General features: G+C 44.0%; 1 protein-coding gene across 1 annotated transcript in view; it reads right to left on the reverse strand.

Moving 5' to 3' along the window:
- ARHGAP35 (Rho GTPase activating protein 35) overlaps positions 1-19,945 on the reverse strand; it is a 126,066-nt gene that overhangs the window by 51,645 nt on the left and 54,476 nt on the right. Inside the window, exon 3 of the mRNA XM_036416319.2 lies at positions 6,583-6,727. Coding sequence (XP_036272212.1) covers positions 6,583-6,727 — 145 coding nt within the window. The remainder of the gene's footprint in view (positions 1-6,582; positions 6,728-19,945) is intronic.

A 19,945-nucleotide genomic window follows, 5' to 3' on the forward strand; every position in this document is an offset into this window, starting at 1 on the left:
ATTTCAGAGAGAGGAAGGGACAGGGAGAGAGAGAGAGACAGAAACATTAATGATGATAATAACTGATTGGCTGCCTACTGCACACCTCCATCAGGGACCAAGCCCAAAACCAGCACATGTGCCCTGACCTGGAATTGAACCATGACTTTCTGGTTCATAGGCTGATGCTCAACCACTGACCCACACTGGCCAGGCCCCAGTGATTTTAAAATCCAGTAATGTGGTGGTTTATTTTTGCCTGAATTTGTTATGCATTTGTATGATTATGTCTATCTCCACAATCTCTGAACCTTATGGGGGCAAACTTTAGTTCAACACAGTGCCTAGCATATAGTAGATGCTTACTATACGTATTCAATAAATATCTGTAGAATGAATAAAATCTATTCCTCTTCCAATAAGATGGTAAGCTAAATATTTTTAGACCTAATAAGTGACTTGTCAGGAAGTTTCTGTGCATTACCCTGCCTTTTCCCACTCACCCAGAGATGAGAGTCAGAAGTGACCTGATTCTGCTGCCCCTCGAGAAAGGCAAGTAAAAAAGGCCGCTCTGGCATTCATTACACAGGCCGCTAAGTGCAGGCACCGAAACTCCAAGACAGGGCTGTGTGGCGCAATCTTATGCCCTCCAGCAAAGGGCTTTAAAAATAGTAAATGCCAGTTGTAACACTGTGCCCGGGCAGGCGCTGCGATGCCCGAAGACTGAGCCCTGGTCCTGTTACCAGGCTTTGGGAAGGTTTCCCCTGAGAGACTGGGGAGAGAACGTAAGTGCGGCCACGTTCTCTCCAGCCAGGCTCATCCGCACTTTGATGACACCGAGACCCTCCCGCAGTGATGTACCCCGATCCCTTCCCCAGGGCCAGCTTCCCGCCACATCTGGTGTCTTAGAGCAACAAAATCTCCAGTGAAATGAGAGCACTTATGTCGAGTGCCTGGGCCACAGCAAGCACACAATAAACGTGTCAGAAATAGAAAATAGCGTCAACGTGATGTAGGCCATCTTTGGCATTATTATTTTAATCAGCGCTGGGCTTCCTTGACTACAGGGAATATTCCGTCCCACAGGGACTGACTGGAATTAATGCTAACAAAACTGCGGTCTATAGCTATTTCTATGATATGGCCTGAATACACTATAAGTTGAGATGGAAAAGGAGGGTCCTCATGCCCAAATGAAACTGCTTCTGCCTGGGAACAACTGCTTCCTCCGGCCTCTGCAGCACTTGCTGGAGGTGCGGGGACTGGCCACCACTCGGTAAGCAAAGCCTAAGGAAAGGACTGCCCCTCTTGCCCTGCCTCCTCCCACTGCTAACAGAAAAAGGTGTGTGTTTGTTTTTTGTTTTGTTTTTTTAAATCACAGAAAGAGGGAGGAGGTTCGGTCTCACAGTTATTCAGAGGAATGGCTCCTAGGGAAGGCTGTTTTTAGTTCAATGACTGACAAGTGAGGCCTGGGCTGGGAACACATGCGGCAGAGCCCAGAGGAGCAGGCACTAGGCACTCGGCCTGCAGGGCACCAGCCCTCCTGGGACGGGAGGGTGACCCTGGAAGCCGCCTCAGGGTTCCTCCACTGGTGGACAAGAATGTTTTCCCAAACTGTGGGAAAAAAAGCCTGGACTCCAAGTTGGTCCAGAGACCTGGGATTTGAATCCTTAGTTTTGTGACCACAGTGAGGTGGGAAGACAGTGTACTTATCCTGAGAAATTCTTCTCAGGACTGAGCCAGCTCTAAAAGTAAGTACTCCCCCAACTCTAGTGGAGAGAAACTCTGGACGGAACTGGATATTCCTACTTCCTGCCACGCACAGAGAGCTCAGATCACCGGGGCCGCCACTCCCTCTCAGGGCAGCCCGCTATAGGAGGGACAGTGACTCCATGGCCCTGACCGCTTCTCCATGTGGGTGCGAACGGGAAGAAAAAGCCTCTGGCCAGAAATGTAGTCCATGTGGTCCCCAGCGGTGACCCCGGAGCAGCTGCAGTCGCTCCAGGCCCTCTTCCCGACGCCCATGGAACTAGAGCCGCCAGAGGAAAACCTAACACCGATTAGCACAGCGGGCGTGAGGCTGTACCTGGGCTGGGGCTAAAAGCATCTGCAAATCCATCGGGAAGCTGTTCTACCCACCGGCCATTTCTGGAACACATCCCAGTTTAGGAAATACGAAACAAAGATAAATAAATAGTCCGAAAGCTCAGGGAAAAAGACAGGTGCAACCCAGAGGCCGCCTTCAGCCACAGGTGTGGGCTGACCTCAGAATGTGGGGAGCCCTCCGAAGCGGAGTCCTGGAAAGAGCGCACAGGAGCCGCAAGCCACTGACTCACAAACTGTGGGGGGGAGTGGGGGAGCATGGCAGTCACAGAACCCTGCCATGGGCCACCCTGGACCTAGGAGTTGCCTACAAACAAAGCTTCTCTCCCTCTGACACCCAATTCTGTCCTCTTCTCAGATCAAACATTAGAATGCAGCTGACTGAGAGATGAGATTTAAAAGTGGTGCCCAAGGTACAGTGTTAAGTCAAACAGAAAATAAGCTGCAGAATAGTATGTATACAATTTCATGTTTTTAAACATTTTTGGGGTGGTGATGGTAATATTTTATCAGAAAAAAATATTACAATTGTTACTGCATATTACGTCTGGAGATTGGGATGATAAGGGACTTCCATTTTCTGTTATATACCTATAAAACATCTATGGATATTTATCGTGTTTCAATTTTTAATAGTGAGCGTACATACTGCTCTTATAATTAGAAAAAATATTTGTAATGTGATGGAATGGTTCAAGTTGTTCAAATCATAATGGTCATGCCATTCCCTCTCCACCACAAGGTTTTGGCTTGTTTGGTTTTCTACGTGCCACTTGCTGGCTGTGACACTGGTAGGAAGAGGCAGGTGGGTACAATGCAGGCCCTGAGGCACTAAGGAGAGGCTGGGTTTCTTTCCCACTACCACCCGCAGGAGTGTAAAACCCAAGCACTGCTTTTTAAAAAAATATATTTTATTGGTTTTTTACAGAGAGGAAGAGAGAGGGACAGAGAGTTAGAAACATCGATGAGAGAGGAACATCGATCAGCTGCCTCTTGCACCCCCCTCCCCACTGGGTCAATCATCCCAGCCCTTTGCTCAGACAGGAGCCAACTGACTAAGTGGCTGTGGGTGGTGTCAGAGAGGCTGTGGTGATGGAGAGGTGTAGACAACACACACACAAAGGAACATTTTAAAACACAACTGTCTGGACTCTTATTTATTTATTTTTTTTTAAAAAAAGGGCAGACAGAACTGCTCTGGACTATAAGAGGTGAGGAGGCAATAGCCAAACACACTGTAAATATTGATTGGCTCCTAGAACAAAAAAATGCAGCTATAGCCGAAACTGGTTTGGCTCAGTGGATACAGTGTCGGCCTGTGGACTCAAGGGTCCCAGGTTTGATTCCGTCAAGGGCATGTATCTTGACTGCAGGCACATCCCCAGTGGGGGGTGTGCAGGAGGCAGCTGGTGGATGTCTTCTCTCATCAATGTTTCTAGCTCTCTATCCCTCCCTTCTTCTCTGTAAAAAAATTAATATTTTTAAAAAAATGCAGCTATAAGAGACAGTTTTAAGACAAATGAGTAAATTTAAATACATTATTTATATAAAACTAGTGGCCTGGTGCATAAAATTTGTGCATGGGGGGAGGAGGGGTCGTCTCTCAGCTTGGCCTGCATCTTCTCCAATCTTGGACCATGGGGGGGGACATCCCTCTCGCAATCTGGGACCGCTGGCTCCTGACTGCTCACCTGTCTGCCAACCTGGTCACTCCCAACTGCCCCCCACTGCCAATTTGCTGCCCCCAGCCCCTCCCCCCATGGCCTGATCACCCCCAACTACACACCCCCCCCCGCCCAAAGCCTAATTTCCCCTAACCGCATCTGCCTCGGGCCTGCCACCATGCTTTGTCTGGAAGGACTTCTGAAGGAGGCACTCACAAAAGGCTTCTCCTGAGAAAGGGAAACTCCCAGACAGCAAAATCCAAACTAGTAAGTGCAGAGGAGTTACAGTTAGCACTATGGTGACCACGGTCTCAGGCAAGAACCATCAATGGATTCTAAAACGAGCGGGTGCAAGTGTTAGGAGAAAGCACCTCCCTACAAAATACTTATTCATTACAAACAGGCAAAGAGAAGCATGGCAGGCACCACCACCTCAATCAGGGAATCAAAGTAGACATCTCCAGCGACGGGGCACGCTGACATCACTGGCCACGTGGTGTGACGCCGTGAGAAGGACACAGCATTGCTTCCCTGCTATTTCCGCCAAAAACACAACCCTGAATCTAATCAAGAGGAAACATCAACAAAACAAAACTAACAAACCCCACGCTGAGGAACATCCTACAAAATAACTGATCTGTACTCTTTAAAACTACCAAGGCCATTAAAAACAGATAGACTAAACGGTTTTAGATTAAAGAAGACTTAAGAGACTTGACAATTATATGTAATCTCTCACCAAAAAAAATTATCTTTTACTATAAAGGACATTTTAATGGAACTAATGAAATGAAAATTTCTATAGATTAGATAGGTTAGTACTGTATCAGTGTTAATGTCCTAGTTTTTAAAATTTCATGGTGCTGTAAGAGAATGTTTTTTAGGAAATATCCACTGAAGTATTTAAGAGTAAAGCTGCATCATATCTGTAACAAATATTTTAGAAAAAAGATACAAATATATAGAGAAAGAATGATACCGGGAATATGGTAAAATGTTAACATTTATGGAATTTTTAGTTACTTTCAAATTGTTACAACTTACAATTTTCCTAGAAATCTGAAATGTTAAAAAATAAAGGGAAAAAGAGCCCACCCCCTCCTTCCAATGCCACAAACCATCTCTCTGAAACATTGGTGCAACTAGAGAGAATGTAACCACAGAATGGCTTTGTGCAGATTTCCTCCTGGCCCAAGGGAGAGGTGCCAGGAAGAAACAGATACAAAACCAGTGTCCAGCCCTGACCAGTACGGCTCAGGTGGCTGGAGCGCTGTTCCATGACCCGGAAAGTCGAGGCTTTGATTACCCATCACGGTACATACCTGGGCTGTGGTTTGATCCTCGGTCAGGGCCCGTACAGGAGGCAACCGATCAATGTTCTTCTGTCACATTGATGCTCTCTCTCCCTCCCTCTCTCTAAAACCTATAAACATATCCCCTGGTGAGGATTACAAAACAAAAACAAAACCATGGACACTCGGAAAAAGCCTTGGTTACAGGATGGACTAAACAAAGCTGCAGATCTGCTGTGATGATGCAGAGTGCTTGCTGTTTCCACCCTAACCCTGGTGTGCTGCAGAGAAAACCCTGGAAATAACCACAAAGTCTTTAGCGGGCTTTAATTTGAAACCTACATTCCCTGATTCTGCACATCCTGAGGAAATATTAAAACCAGTCACCCAACTTAACATGCTGCTGCTTAATGATCAGCAGAGCCTGGCAGGGTGTCCATACCACACACTTAATATCACTACAGACAGCACCGGAACCAGGAGGAACACAGACGGAGACCATAATCCTCACCTTGGTTTCAAATCAGTTTAAGCCTATATTCTTTTTTTTTTTTCTTTTTTTTTTTTTTTAAATATATTTTATTGATTTTTATACAGAGAGGAAGGGAGAGAGATAGAGAGCTAGAAACATCGATGAGAAAGAGTCATCGATCAGCCGCCTCCCGCACACCCCCCACTGGGGATATGCCCGCAACCAAGGCACATGCCCCTGACCGGAATCGAACATGAGACCCTTCAGTCCCCAAGCCGACGCTCTATCCATTGAGCCAAACTGGTCCCGGCTAAGCCTATATTCTTGAGCTCAACTACTAATGCTCAAGAATTCCTGTAATCCTGGGCGTACTATACCTCCTTCTCCCCAAGCTCACCAGCACTGAGAAGAACAAGGGAAACAACATGGAAGTAGAAGCTCCAGGGGTTTCAAAAGAGAGGCCAAGAGACATGTGCTAGGAATCCACATGCATGAAATGAATGTTTTAACCCAGGTAAAATCGTGTCACTTCAAGAACAAAGAAGAAAAAATGTAAGACAGTGGCTTTCGCATAACACCAAGTTGTCAGTGGAGTTGAAATGTAGCTGCTCGACTAGAAGATACCCAAGCTGTGTGTGTTGTTGTTTTTATCTCCATTAAAAAAAATTTTTTTAATCTCTCAAAACACGAATGGCAGGCACTGTTACAACTAGTCATTCATTTTATTAAACCAAAATGTACTATCATTTGCGCCTAGCCCAGTACTGAGGTCACAATGAAGAAGCTGACGGGCAGACAGGCTGCATGCTGTCACAGGAGCTGGGGACACAGAAGACACTCGGTCGGCCACCGCGGCAGCCTAAGAACGGACTCCTCCCGGCTCTGAGAGCGTGGCTGGAGCTGGCACCCAGCTCACACTATGGAGATGGAGGGAGGAACCAACAGCTCCTCCTCAGAACCCATCTCACACTAAGCGAGAGCTGACTGCAGCACCTCTAGATGGCTTAGCCCTCTGGAAAGCATCTTGTGTGGACAGAGAAAGGGGTCATTGGCTGTGAGGTCACACACTTACCTGTGGCTTCAATGTACTCGATGCATCTCTCAATAAAAACAGGAATGGGCTTCTCTGGAGTCACGACGGTGGTTAAGGGGACCCCAAAATAGTTGCTCTCCCAGGTTGCCTTTGTGATGGACGGCCGGGGTTTGGGCTTTGGTTTCTGTCCAAGAAAGAGAAGAGAAAGCAGAAAAATAAAGTGAGTCTCATCGTGCACCTACACATCAGGAAGGCTTCCAGGGAGAAGTCACAGCGGTGCAGAAACTGCTGGAAAGGCTTCAAGCAGGAGAGAGAGACCCACTCGTTCATCTCACTAATTCTGCATTTTCTAGCCTCCAAATAGCACACAAGCTGCCAGCAAGCTGCCTCATAATCACACCTTGAGCAAGAGACTGCGTCGTCAGAACAAAGGTGTTTATAAGAAGCAAGCCATGTTTATTTAATAACAACGAGATGACTATCCGCGGCCTTTATCAGGGGTGCACTGGCATAAACAGGAAGTTTTCCAAACATCCCGAATGGTAATAGATGTTATACACTCAACAATGACTAAACTCTTAAAAAGATAAAAGATGGAATTGAAAACTATTAACTTACCCTCTCCAGAACAGGGATAAAACATGTATTTGGCTAAGGCTAAAAGCCCGCAGCGAGAATTCCCTTAGATCGGCACCTGCTAGCAATGGCTTCTGCCTTTGCAAAGGGCAAAACTAACTCATCAAAGGTGATAAGTAAGATAACTGTCTTTTCTTTCTCAGCAGCACCTTCCTCACACAGGGGGAATAGCAGCTACAACTACTTGAGAGCTTACTGTGTACCAAGCAAGTTCCAACTATTATTCCTTTTAAACCTCATGATATTCCATTTTATCAAGGAAAAATGTCACATGCCTAAATGACACAACTAGTAAGCGACAGTGCTAGGATTCGAACCCAGGAGAGTCTGTCTCAAAAGATTCTGTCAGTAGGTCTTCATTACTGTTAGGAGTTACCCAGATTGTAGTGTATCTTTAATCATTTATCCAACCATACAGTCATCGTCTGCCTAGCCCAAGAACTTTTTTGGGGGGGGAAATGCAATGGACCCACTGGTCAAGAGCGCAGGTTTTGCAGTTAGACAGACTTGGGTAGTAACTGAATTTTTCTAGGACTCAGCTTCAGCTGTAGAATGGGGTTCCTAACACCCAAACCCACCTGTCTACTGTGAATCTAAAGTGAAATAATTCATATGAAGAACTTAAGCAAGTGTCTGCTGCATAGTAAGAATTCAACTGATGGAGGCTAGATTTTCTAGCTAACTTAGATTGTTAGAAGACACCTCCTTGTCTTGTTCTAACATTGAAGGAGGGGCGAGTATAAGATTAAAATTTATTATCTAGGTACTAGTATTATGGTTAGAAGGTTTTAGGGTGATTAGAAATAGCTTTCTTGCAGCTTCTCTTAAAAGTTCCATTTTAAAAATTCCTTAAGACCAACTACCGTATTTTTCGGACCATAAGACGCACTTTCCCCCCCTCCAGAAGTGGGGGGAAAAAGTCCCTGCGTCTTATGGTCCAAATATAGCCTACACATATACTTTTAAAAAAAAGTTTTTTTACTTGCCCAGCTCTGTGTGGTCTCTGTGTGCTTGCCCGGCTCTAAAATGGTTCTAAATGCTGCTGTTTACTTTACAGGGTTGATTACATGTGTTTATGACTGTGATGTTGGGTTTTAATGCACATAAAATATTTTAGGACACTATTTGTTTCAGAATCTTTTTTTCTTTATTTCCCTTCTCTAAAAACTGGTGCGTCTTATGGTCCGGAGCGTCTTATGGTCCGAAAAATACGGTAATTTGGAAGTCTCAGTTGTACTGAAGAACAGTGCTGCTATTGGTTTTGACAGGCAAATTCTGCCAAATTGGGATTGGTAGAAAGAATCACCGAAACCCAGAGTTTTCTTTGTACTAGTATATTCAGATTCTAGAGCTGATAGGCTAAACGGGATGGAGAGAACATTGCTCGGTTCCTTGTGATCTGCCTGCAAACAGGTGTAATGACAGAAGCTCTCAGCCCGTCTTCCCTTCAGTAAGAACTCACATTGGTGGGCGACTACTGTGTACCAGGTGCTAAGCCACTTCCGTTCCATCGTGTCATTCCACCCTCACGCCCATTTTGTGAGCAGGTTGCTGTCCCTGAGATGCTACGTCACTTAGCCAAAGTCACAGAACTTGTCTGTCAGGGTTCAAACCTAGGTCTATTAGATTCTAAGGCTTAAATTCTTTTTTTTTTCTTCTTTTCCCCCCTTTATTTAATTGATAATTTTTCAGAGAGGAAGAGAGAGAGATAGAGAGCTAGAAACGTCGATGAGAGAGAAACATCGACCAGCTGCCTCTTGCACACCCCCTACTGGAGATGTGCCCGCAACCAAGGTACATGCCCTTGACCAGAATCGAACCTGGGACCTTTCAGTCCGCAGACTGACGCTCTACCGCTGAGTCAAACAGGTTTCGTCAAGGCTTAAATTCTTTATGTTGCACTTCACGTATGTAGAGGATGCTAGGGAGATAGTCTAGATTGGTTCGCTCATGTAAAGATACATCGTAAGTCATTAAGTTGTTTTTCCTTATTTCTTTGTAAAAAGTGTGAAGTTAGGGCCTGCGTGCCTCGGCAGTCTATAAGGGGAGATATATCACTGGCCTCACAAGGGATGGGCACATTGCAGTTGGGAATGTGTGGCTTTTCTCTGGGACCTAAGGATCCATCCTCATCCCTCCATACTGAGTCAGTGAGCTGGTAGCAGGTTGCATGAAATACAGATTGGATGTCTTTCGCTTTGGGTTGTCACTTCAGGTAATGCCAGCCAGTAGCCTAGAAATGGGCTTGCTCCTTCTTTCATATATATTTTATCCTCAGCTGTTCTTTTTTTCTTGCCACTGGTTTGCACAGGAAGTCCTCAAAGAATCTCAGACTAAACAGGAAGTGATCTGTTTTCTCTATAAAGGGTATCAAAAGGAATGAGAATGGGCAGGATAAGGAAAGGGAACAGTTGACTCAGGCCTAGAAGCTAGTTTAGTGATTTTTAAGTAGAGTCCCCTACTTTTAAGTTTACGGGTTGTGCAAATTTGTAAGTAAATCTGCCCTCCTAAATTGGTCTTATTAACTTGGAAATGAATTGAATTGCTGGAGATACACTTGGGTCCATTTACCTTGATCCTATTTGGATACCCCCCCCCCCCCCCAGATGATGTTTTAACAAAGGCCAAAATTTCAGTTATATTTCTGTGGTTTTAGGAAATTTCCCATATTTTGGATCATTGTTTTCCTTATGTGTGCTTCAAAATAAAGGGATTGAATGATTCTGGAGCAAATATATCAACAGTATTTATGAACATGGACTTTGGAGAAAGGGAAGACTGGGCACTATGACAACTATTTCAAACAGCTATAGAATGATCTCATGGCAAGAGAACAGAGTTTACACCATTTCCAAGGGTCATGTTGGGAGAGAGAGAGAAGGAATACACAGCAAGGCAATTTTGGCCAATATAAACAAAAAGTTAAAAAACAAGAAAACCCCAGCTGTTTAGAAAGGATGGGAACTGCTTGTAAGTATTCAAAGCAGAGACTGCAGCCTACCTGCCATACCCGTCAAGGAACTCTGCCATCGGATGGGAGCTTTAGAATGAGACAATCGTCTCATAGATAGTCCCCTCACCTTGAAGGCTCAAGATCTCGTTTAGCACTTCAACTTACAAATACAGAAACAGAGTAAGCTTTAACAGCGTCAACTCTCCTTACCCAGTGACATGGATTTCTCTCTCTCTCTTCCGTCCCCCACCCCTCATTTAAACAAACTCTGATTTATGGACTGTCACATACACCCTTGAAATAAATGAAGGCTCTGTAGGGTGTTACAAAATAAGGTAAGGAATTCTTGTGCAACTAATTCTAAACCCTCCTATAATAGTAAGCAATTCAGAGTGCAGAGTGTGGTGCCTGCCAAGAGCTGGGCCAGACTGCCGATACAGGCCCCACATCAGGTACCTGAAGAGTCCTGGGCACTGTAAGCTGGGAATGCCATCCTCCTGAGTGGCCTGCCAGATGCCGCGGTGCCCGGCCAGACATGTGCCACTCATTAGGAGTCACGGGAGCCCTTTCCGCAGCGGGTCCTTGGAGAGAAGTAACAGCAAGCTGACATCCATCTTATTTCGGGATCACTCACTTAGCAGGCTGAATTGAAAAAAAGAGTCTAGCCAGAGGAAACCAAGCCCTGAGAATAATCTACACATCCGTGTCTCCAAGTTTAGAGTCCGACTGAGTCAGAACGGGAAAATAACAGTGATTAATTAGGAGTGGTCGTGTGTAGAACACTGTGCCAGGTGCTCAGCACAATTAATTGAACTTCACAACCAGCCTTCAAGTAAGGGCCGTTAGCCTCATTTTCCAGACGTGAAAACAGGCCCAGAGAGACTCATCCCAGCGCGGAGACAGCCAGGATGCAGAGGCTAGTGATCGACGAATGCCAAAGCCCCACGCTCTTTCCCTTACATGGGCTAGCTTCATGACGAAACGCCACTGACATAAACAAAGGACTGGGTCCATTTGAATCAACCTCTCCTCGTCTTTTTGGATAAATATTTTTGGATGAATGACAGTCCATTGTTCTTTACTTCAGTTTCCTTAGGAACACTGTGCCTGATTCTTAGTCTTGATACTTATCAGGTGGCAAAGGAAATAGAAATGAACCACTAGATCATGGCAGTGTACTGCAGAGAAATGGGGATTGGAATTTGCCTCTGGCCTCTTGGCACTTCCGAAATGAGAAAAGAGCATTAGCAGGAAAGCCCCAACTTTGCCAGAGCATGAGACGTCTGTTGCTTGCCCCTCCGTGTCCACAAGGGCAAGAAAAGACTAGAATTCAAGCCCAGGAATAAAGAGGCTGGCAAAGGGTCCCTCCTATCAAACTATACAATACCTGGGCTCCGGAGCCTGATGTGCAGTAGGCACTTAATACATTTCCCAAACAAAACCAGCTTCCAAATGCACAGGGCTAATGTCTCTTGGTAGCTTTTCAAGTCTAGATGAGAACGGTCACTGTGGGCTGCTCTCACTAGGAGGTGAAGAGGTGAGGCCAGAAGGTCTTGCTCACAGACAGTACTGTATCACAGATGGTCAATTCCCTGTATGACTCTGAGGGCACCAAACAGGGAGAGTGCTTTATATACACACACGGTCTCTTTCCTACTGGGCTAAGTTTCTAAAGGCAAGAATCTTGGCATTTTTCTTTTTTAATGGATTCTAGCCCAGGTCACATAGCAAACTAGCAGCAGAGCTAATCCTAGGACTAAAGTCATCTCTCGCTTTCAATGAACTTACAATCTAACTGGTAAGAGATGACATGTACCCAGAGTAAGCAAAGCCGATCTAGATATCAGGTGAATAAGTACCAACTGCGCCACAAAGATGGCTCTCTCATGGTGCCAATGGAGAGGCCAGTCAGCCTTCCTGGGTAAGTGTTTATCTTCTGTAGAAGCAGCAGGCACAGCTATGTAGTGATGCTAAACAGTCAACCGCAAATATTCTCTCCTGGTCTCCATGTCAAATTAGTCATCTAGATTTTAGGGTCAGAAAATATGATCGCTAGAGTTGTACCACCTAGCCCAGCCTTTTAAATGATTGCTAACATACCTAATAAAGGAAATAAAAAAACAGAATCCAGGCTGTTGGGTTCTCTCTCTCTCTCTTTTTTTAAAGGAGGGACAACAGATACAGAATATAGTCTGGAACAGGGACAGTGACCTCCGAGTGGGGACAATTCTCCCTTTCTCGAGTGAAACTGATATAAGCAAAGTCCTAGAGGGTCTCACACATGGTCACATGGTTTGCCAAGTTGTGTGATGGCACACCCTGGACTAATTGTAGCTGGTATGACAGAAAAATTGAAAGATGCCATCACTGCCCAGCTGGCGTGGTTCAGTGGTTGAATGTTGACCTATGAACCAGGAGGTCACAGTTTGATTCCTGGTCAGGGCACATGCCCTGGTTGTAGGCTGGATCCCCATTGTGGGGCGTACAGGAGGCAGCCAATCAATGATTCAAAAGACGTTTTTTCTTTTCTTTTTAAAATCCTCACTCAATGATAAGAGTATATGCAAGGCGGACCCTTGATGAGCCAACGTTGCTCTGTGGATACATTATGTTTACGCGCTATTAGAACAGAAGGTGCTGTATATAGAAATGTTGCTTTGAAGCAATATTTGCAAAACATGCAAACTTCTGTATCTGTATTTAGAAAAAATAAAACAGGTTTTTGTTGCTAAAAATAAATAAATAAATAAAATCCTCACTCACGAATATTTTTCTACTGATTTTCAGAGAGAGTGGAAGAAAGGGAAAGACAGAGAGAAATATTGATGTGATGGCGCCGCTGGGAGGAGCCTGCAACTGAGGTACATGCCCTTGACCAGAATCAAATCTGGGACCATTCAGCCTTTAGGCCAATGCTCTACCCACTGAACAAACCAGCTAGGGCTCAAAAAGACCTCTCCAATGAAGCTATTTGCTCATGCCCTAAATGCATTCTTGGTTAACTGGTGCTCCCCCTTCTGTCTCTCATCAAATCAAAGCCCAAGTTTAAGAGAAAACCTGAGGGTGGATTTGTTCTTATGGACACAGTCTATTATGAAAGCACAAATGCTCAGACTTGTCTCCTTCAAGCTGGCAGTCAAAACTATGATGGGGTCACTCACCATCTCATGGCATCTTTAGGGGGGAATAGGAAGTAGCACTGTCTCAGCTTTCTCAGCGTCTCTAATCCTCTCGCATGATGGGAAAAGCAAGGCAGGTTGCCCCTCAGTGCTCCAAATAACCTGAGAGCAATACTTTTTGCTCTATCAAAGGCATGACTGTCCTTGCCGGTTGACTCAGTGGCTAGAGCGTAGGCCCATGGACCAAAAGGTCGTGGTTCAATTTCCGATTAAGGACCTAAACCTTGATTGGTTCTCCAGCCCTGGTCGGGGGACGAATAGGAAGCAGCCAATTGATATGTTTCTCTCTTTCTCCCCCTTCTCCCTCCCTTTCACTCTCTCTTGAAATCAATTTGAAAAAAAAATACCCTCTGGTGAGAGTTAAAATAAAGGCATGGCGTCTAGCAAATATGGGTCAATCCCTGTTGCTGTTTCAGACTGAATGGCCAATGCAATATGGGGCTGGGGGGTGGGGTGGTCTACTAGTTCCAGGAAAGTTTTTTTTAAATATGTTCTTATTGATTTGAGAGAGAGAAAGACAAAAACATTGACATCAGTTACCTCCTGTAAGCACCCCAGCCGGGTAACGAACCTTCTCTCAGGCACATGCTCTGACCGGGAACTGGGCTGGTGATCCTTTGGCGCACAGGGCGATGAGCCATACCGGCCAGGGCCCAGCAAAGTTTTCACAAACATCCTTCTTGGCTCAATACTCACTGAATGTGAGTTTTTACCTGCTTCCCTACTCTCCGACATTGGAGAAAACCAACTCCAAAGGCTTTCTGTAGGGAAGTAGAGGGGATTTCTGACCAGAGCTGAAATAATCTGGGTCCTTACAAAGATATTTCAGTAGCACTAGGTGTTGGAAGAGAACAAATTTCTTTGAAAATAGATTTGGGTTGTCTACTGTAAAAAAAAAAAAAAATTATATATATATATATAGGAATTATATATAAACATAGGAATTTTGTGATATATATATATATATATCACAAAATTCCTATGTTTGTATGGGATGTCCCTCAGCCTGGCCTGCACCCTCTCCAATCTGGGACCCCTTGGGGGATGTCTGACTACTGGGTTAAGGGCATTAACTCCAGCGGTTAGGAAAATCACACAGAATGTCCTTGACATACAGTGTGGTTTTATGTTTTAATAATAATGGCCATTCCTTTAAATAATATCTGCTTACATACAATACAGCTGGTACTATGTGAATTCAGAATGTTAGTATCACAAAATCATGTAGTGAAAATAACCTTGAATTGTCTAGTCCAAACTTTTATAAATATTGTAATTCCATTTTCAAAGATTTTGAATGCTTTTTGTCCTAAGATACTTAACCAACTTTTGAGGCAATCCATTTTCTGTGAAAGGACTGGGGACTCCAGGAGGGCTGAGGGGACTGGGCGCCACCATATTTGTGATGGTGTGATGGTCAATTTGCGTATTCCCTCTTTATTAGATATATACCGTATTTTTCGGACCATAAAACGCACTTTTTTCCCCCCAGAAGTGGGGGGGGAAAAGTCCCTGCGTCTTATGGTCCAAATATAGCCTACACATAAACTTTAAAAAAAAAGTTTTTTTACTTGCCCGGCTCTGTGTGGTCTCTGTGTGCTTGCCCGGCTCTAAAATGGTTCTAAATGCTGCTGTTTACTCTACAGGGTTGATTAGATGTGTTTATGACTGTGATGTTGGGTTTTAATGCACATAAAATATTTTAGGACACTATTTGTTTCAGAATCTTTTTTTCTTCATTTCCCTTCTCTAAAAACTGGTGCGTCTTATGGTCCGGAGCGTCTTATGGTCCGAAAAATACGGTATATATCCTTTTTAAAAAAAAAAAAAAAAAGAGCAGGTGTGCTGTAAGCTAAAGGCAAATAGTTAAAGATAGTCTATTTTTATTACCAAAAACACTACAGCAGTGCTTTAGGCTTAAAATAAACTGAGAAACGAATGACACCAGTTCAAAATAATTTCTCAAAGTTCCAGCTGCTATTTCAGTGTCTCCATGCCTTCTACTCAACTAGATTCTGAAGCTAAACAAACAGCACCATGCTGTTCTTAGGAGGCAGTGTGAGGAAATGGATTTTTTCCCAGATAATCTGTTTAAGAGGAACAAATTGACTGGAATGACTGACTGAGCGGTCCAAATGTGTGCCTGGCTACTGAACAGTACCATCTTTCTAATAGACAGGATCCTAAAAACCCACCGGAAGTGGAAGTCGGTGGACCAGGCTTCAAAAATCTCAGCTCTCCCCCTTGACTAATTCAGGCAGGTGTTTAATCTCTCTGAGCCTATTTTCTCATCTCTAAAAACAAAATTTTTTTAAAATCACTGATAACAGAAATAGATGAAAACGGTATGTACCTGGTACACAATAGGTAGGTATTTAAAAAGGTAGCAAATTATAAAACCCTTCCCATGGAACGCACAGCCCTGTTATTTGGCCTGGTTCTACCTCACGTTTTGCAGTAACCACTCTAGGTTTCTTTGAACTCTTTGAACATGCTATGTTTTTGCAGCTCCAAGTTCCATACTGTTTTCTTAAAAGCTCCCCTCATGAAAGCCCCATCTTCACTGACTTTGCCTGCCTCACCCCAGAAGCCTCAGCTTTATGCATCATTTCTTTCGAGAGCTTCCCCAGATACACTTGCTACACGATTCCACAGTACCCTGTTCCTGCCTTCTGGTAACATTCAAAATGCATGTAAGTTCATGTTTAACATCTATCATCCCTGTGACTTGAACTGGATGAGCACAAGTGCTCATTATACGCCTATGCATTGCATTGTTTCCTTCCTAAAATAATGAATGAGCATGAGCATTGGAGCAAAAGCATTGCTTTTAAAAAATACAATTCATTCAAAAATTAGAAAAATCCAAGGTCAAGTCGGTGCCCCACCCCATTTTAAGACCAGGGTATTTATTTGGCCTAACAGCTCACTGAGTAGGACTAGCCTTTTGGAAGCACACACTGAGTGTTCCCTGAGCAGGTCAGAAAGATCATATTCCATACCATTCAGCCTGCCTGTCAAATGCAACATCCCTCCCGGGGGAGGGAGCAGCCCAATTCCCCAGCTGGTTTTATTCACACTAGAAACTTTAACTCCGTTCTAGGCCTCACAAAATGAGAGCTGTGTCCACACAAAGCCACAACAACTAGCCAATTCACTGAATCCGATGAAATAAGCCAATTCACTGGGGGGAACACAAACTGTCAAACTGGGTACTCGGTGCCTTATAGACCAAACAATGCGTGATTGAATTGGTTTGCTTTTCAATAGGTTGTCTTGTCATGTGGTAGGCTCCAGCGAGTGAAAGATTTTCTTTATCATTCTGCTTTGTCTTTTTTGTTTTACACACAAAAATAAGAGCACATAAGATAGAAGGGTACATAACCAATAATGGTTTCTCTTTAATTTGTGGTCAAACACACTAAATTCAACAATTTGAGCTTGCCCAAAAGGCACATTTGTGGAGCAAGGCACCCAAGCCTTTTTTTTTTTTTTTTTTTTTTTTTTGTGCTTTAAAATAAGCTCCTGCCAGTCCTGATCTCTTTGCAAACGCATGGCACTGGGAGACAGAGACCATGTGCAACAACAACTCCTCACAGACAAAGCATCTATTCATAGACCCCACTCAAGTGCAATCGTAGATTTTCAATTTCATTCAGCTGAGTGCGGAAGACTCCCACTATGAGGGTGGGTTGCTAAATGGTTCAGCTGGGAAAAGGACCCAGGATGAGAGTCGGCTCTACAGGCTGCACTTTCATTAGTAGAAATGAAAGCGAGTCCCTCACTCCAAGTCCAATTTTATAGTAAAGAGCTAATCCAGCAAATGAGCCAAGAGGCTGAGCAATTTCTCTTTCTCCACATCACTTCGGTACCCAGAGCATAGCTTTTGTTGTCGTTGGGGTTGTTGCTAGGGTAAGCGCTGAAAGAGAAGCTGAATAACGCACAGGGTTAAAACTTGCACAAAAGGGAGGGACGATGTTGGTCCCCCAAACCCACGGCTAGTCCTTACCACTTGTATCCTTTCTTTGAATACAACATGCATTTTTCACCTTCCAGCCTTCTCATACCTCATTCTTCAAGGTCTAGTTAAATATAACTAATGCTCCCAGCCTGCAGTATGTTCAGTGTTTTCTGTGCATCATCTCATTCCATTCCCCACAACCGTATGAGGACCATATTACTATCTTCCCCCCATTTGCAGAAGGGATGGGAGAGGTGAATCATATGCCCAAAGTCCCAGTGAGGCAGTGGATGTGTTGGGATTTAGCATCCCCCTTCCAGAGCTTGAGCTCCTAATCACATACTATACCACCTTAACCACTCCCAACACGGGATTTCTGCTTTGCCTCAACACAGCCAATCCCTATTTAGCCCCTCCAACCCCCAGCAGAGCACCTATCTTCAATCTGCATAGGTTTTTCTGCTGCAACTGGGTGCATAGGTCTGTGCCATTTCCCCAGTGGTGTCTGGCAGGAGGCACTAAGTGTGTTTTCCATTACCAACTGGTACCCCCCGCACTTCAAATAAATACTATTGCTTTGTCAGGCCAATAAAAGTCAAAGGCCAAATCCCCCGTGTAGGGGCTGGCATGACGTTCTCTGGCCCATGGTCTCTTGCTTTTCCATAAGACAAGTGTCAGTCTGTATTAATGGCAGCAATTTTAATTGAAGGTTTGCTCCAAACGGGAAGAGAATCAAGGCTCTGCTTATCTCTGCATTAAGATGACAAAGCAGGAACACTCATTTAAAGCACCATTTTCCAAGGCAGGAAGAGACAATTTCACCTTTTACTCACTCTTTCCAAAGGACAGTCTTAAATTGACTTCTGGCACGCTATTGCTCTTGTGCCAAAGGTTTATCATTTTTATTTGACCTGAAGAGGTGTGGCCCACATAATTAAGACAGATGGGAAGTCAATCACTTCTTGCATGCTGACCCAGCAACCCAGAATAAAGAAGTTCTTAGGTAGCTGGGCCGGCGTGGCTCAGTGGTTGATCGTCAACCTATCAACCAGGAGGTCATGTTCGATTCCCGGTCAAGGCACAAGTCTCAGTTGTGAGCTCAAGCCCCCGTGTGGGGCGTCCAGTAGACAGCCTATGATCAATGATTCTCTCTCATCACTGATGATTCTCTCTCCACCTCTCCCTTCCTTGCTAAAATCAGTAAAAAACGTATTTAAAATAAAAATATTTTTTAAAAAAAGTTCTTAGGTAAAAAGTGCTCGTTGCCAGCATGGATACAGCTACCTCAGGTGCTCACCCTATCCAACCGTTCTCTGCTGCGCCTGCACAGTGTGTGCTCTTTACAGTGTAAAGCATGGCGTGTCTGGGAATGTGTTTTAAAAGCATTATTTTCAACAGGTATTAAAAACGTATTAGTCAGAAAAAGTTATAATCCGCAGTGTGCTATTATGCCACCTTCCTAATTCCCAGGTGTGCAAACACCCCCACAAATCTGAATCCTGTCAGCATTTAGATAAGCTGTTCTGGCAACACTGGGAGTGGAGGAGGAAGAGAAGACAAAACGTTCAAAATGTTTGGATCCCAGTATCACTAAACGGGAGCTTTAAGGAAACACTGGGACACAGGTCAGGCTTCTTTCTGGCTTCATGCTTTCCGTGGGTCTGCTCACTACCAACCTTTGGAGAACAAAATACTAAAGGCATCCTAAGAAACTGGAAACACCAATCACAAAGGACATATGCACCCCTATGTTCATAGCAGCACAGTTTACAATAGCCAAGATGCCCATCAGCAGATGATTGGATCAAAAAACTATGGTACATCTACAGTGTACACAATGGAATACTATGCTGCCATAAAAAGAAGGAATTCTTATCATTTGCAGCAACCTGGATGGAACTGGAGAGCATTATACTGAGTGAAATAAGCCAGTCAATGAAAGAAAAACACATGACCTCACTCATTTATGGATAATAAAGAACATTATAACTGATGAACAAAAAGATAGATACAGAGACAGTAAAATAACAGACTGTTGAATTACAGTGGAAAAGGTAAGGAGATATGGGGGAGATAAGAGATCAACCGAAGGACTTGTATGCATGCATATAAGCATAACCAATGGACGCAAAACTCGGGGGAGGGGGGGAGCACATGTATGAGAGTGGGGGGAGCTATGGTAAGATATGTACACATATAATACCTTAATTTAAAAAATGAATAAACAAACAAACAAATAAATAAATAAAGGCAGAAAAACAAAACGAGGGAAAACCAGACAGGAAAAGAATGCCTGTGGAATTTATTAATATCAGCTCAGAGCGGGAGAGGATACTGCCTTGCCCCTTTCTGACACTAAATATGGGACAGGTTTAGAAGTCACAGTGGTAAGATCCTTATTTTCCATTTATGTACTTGCATACCTTTTACTGATTTGTGCCAATAGAATAACTATCACTTTTTCTTAACCTAAAATGTTACGCGGAAGAGGAGCAGTAAGAAATGTATGAGTGAGCTGTTTGTTTAGCAGTAAGACAGAGGCACACAATTTTGGATTCTGGTGTTGAAGTGAAGGAAGAACAAGCATATCGTCACTAGCTTGGCAACTTGTCAGAATACTGACAAGTTCAACACTTTCTGCTCATTTTGAAAATTATCACTTTGAACAAAAAC

This window comes from Pipistrellus kuhlii, unplaced genomic scaffold (genome assembly GCF_014108245.1).
Source record: "Pipistrellus kuhlii isolate mPipKuh1 unplaced genomic scaffold, mPipKuh1.p scaffold_m20_p_55, whole genome shotgun sequence".
NCBI classification, from domain to species: domain Eukaryota; kingdom Metazoa; phylum Chordata; class Mammalia; order Chiroptera; family Vespertilionidae; genus Pipistrellus; species Pipistrellus kuhlii.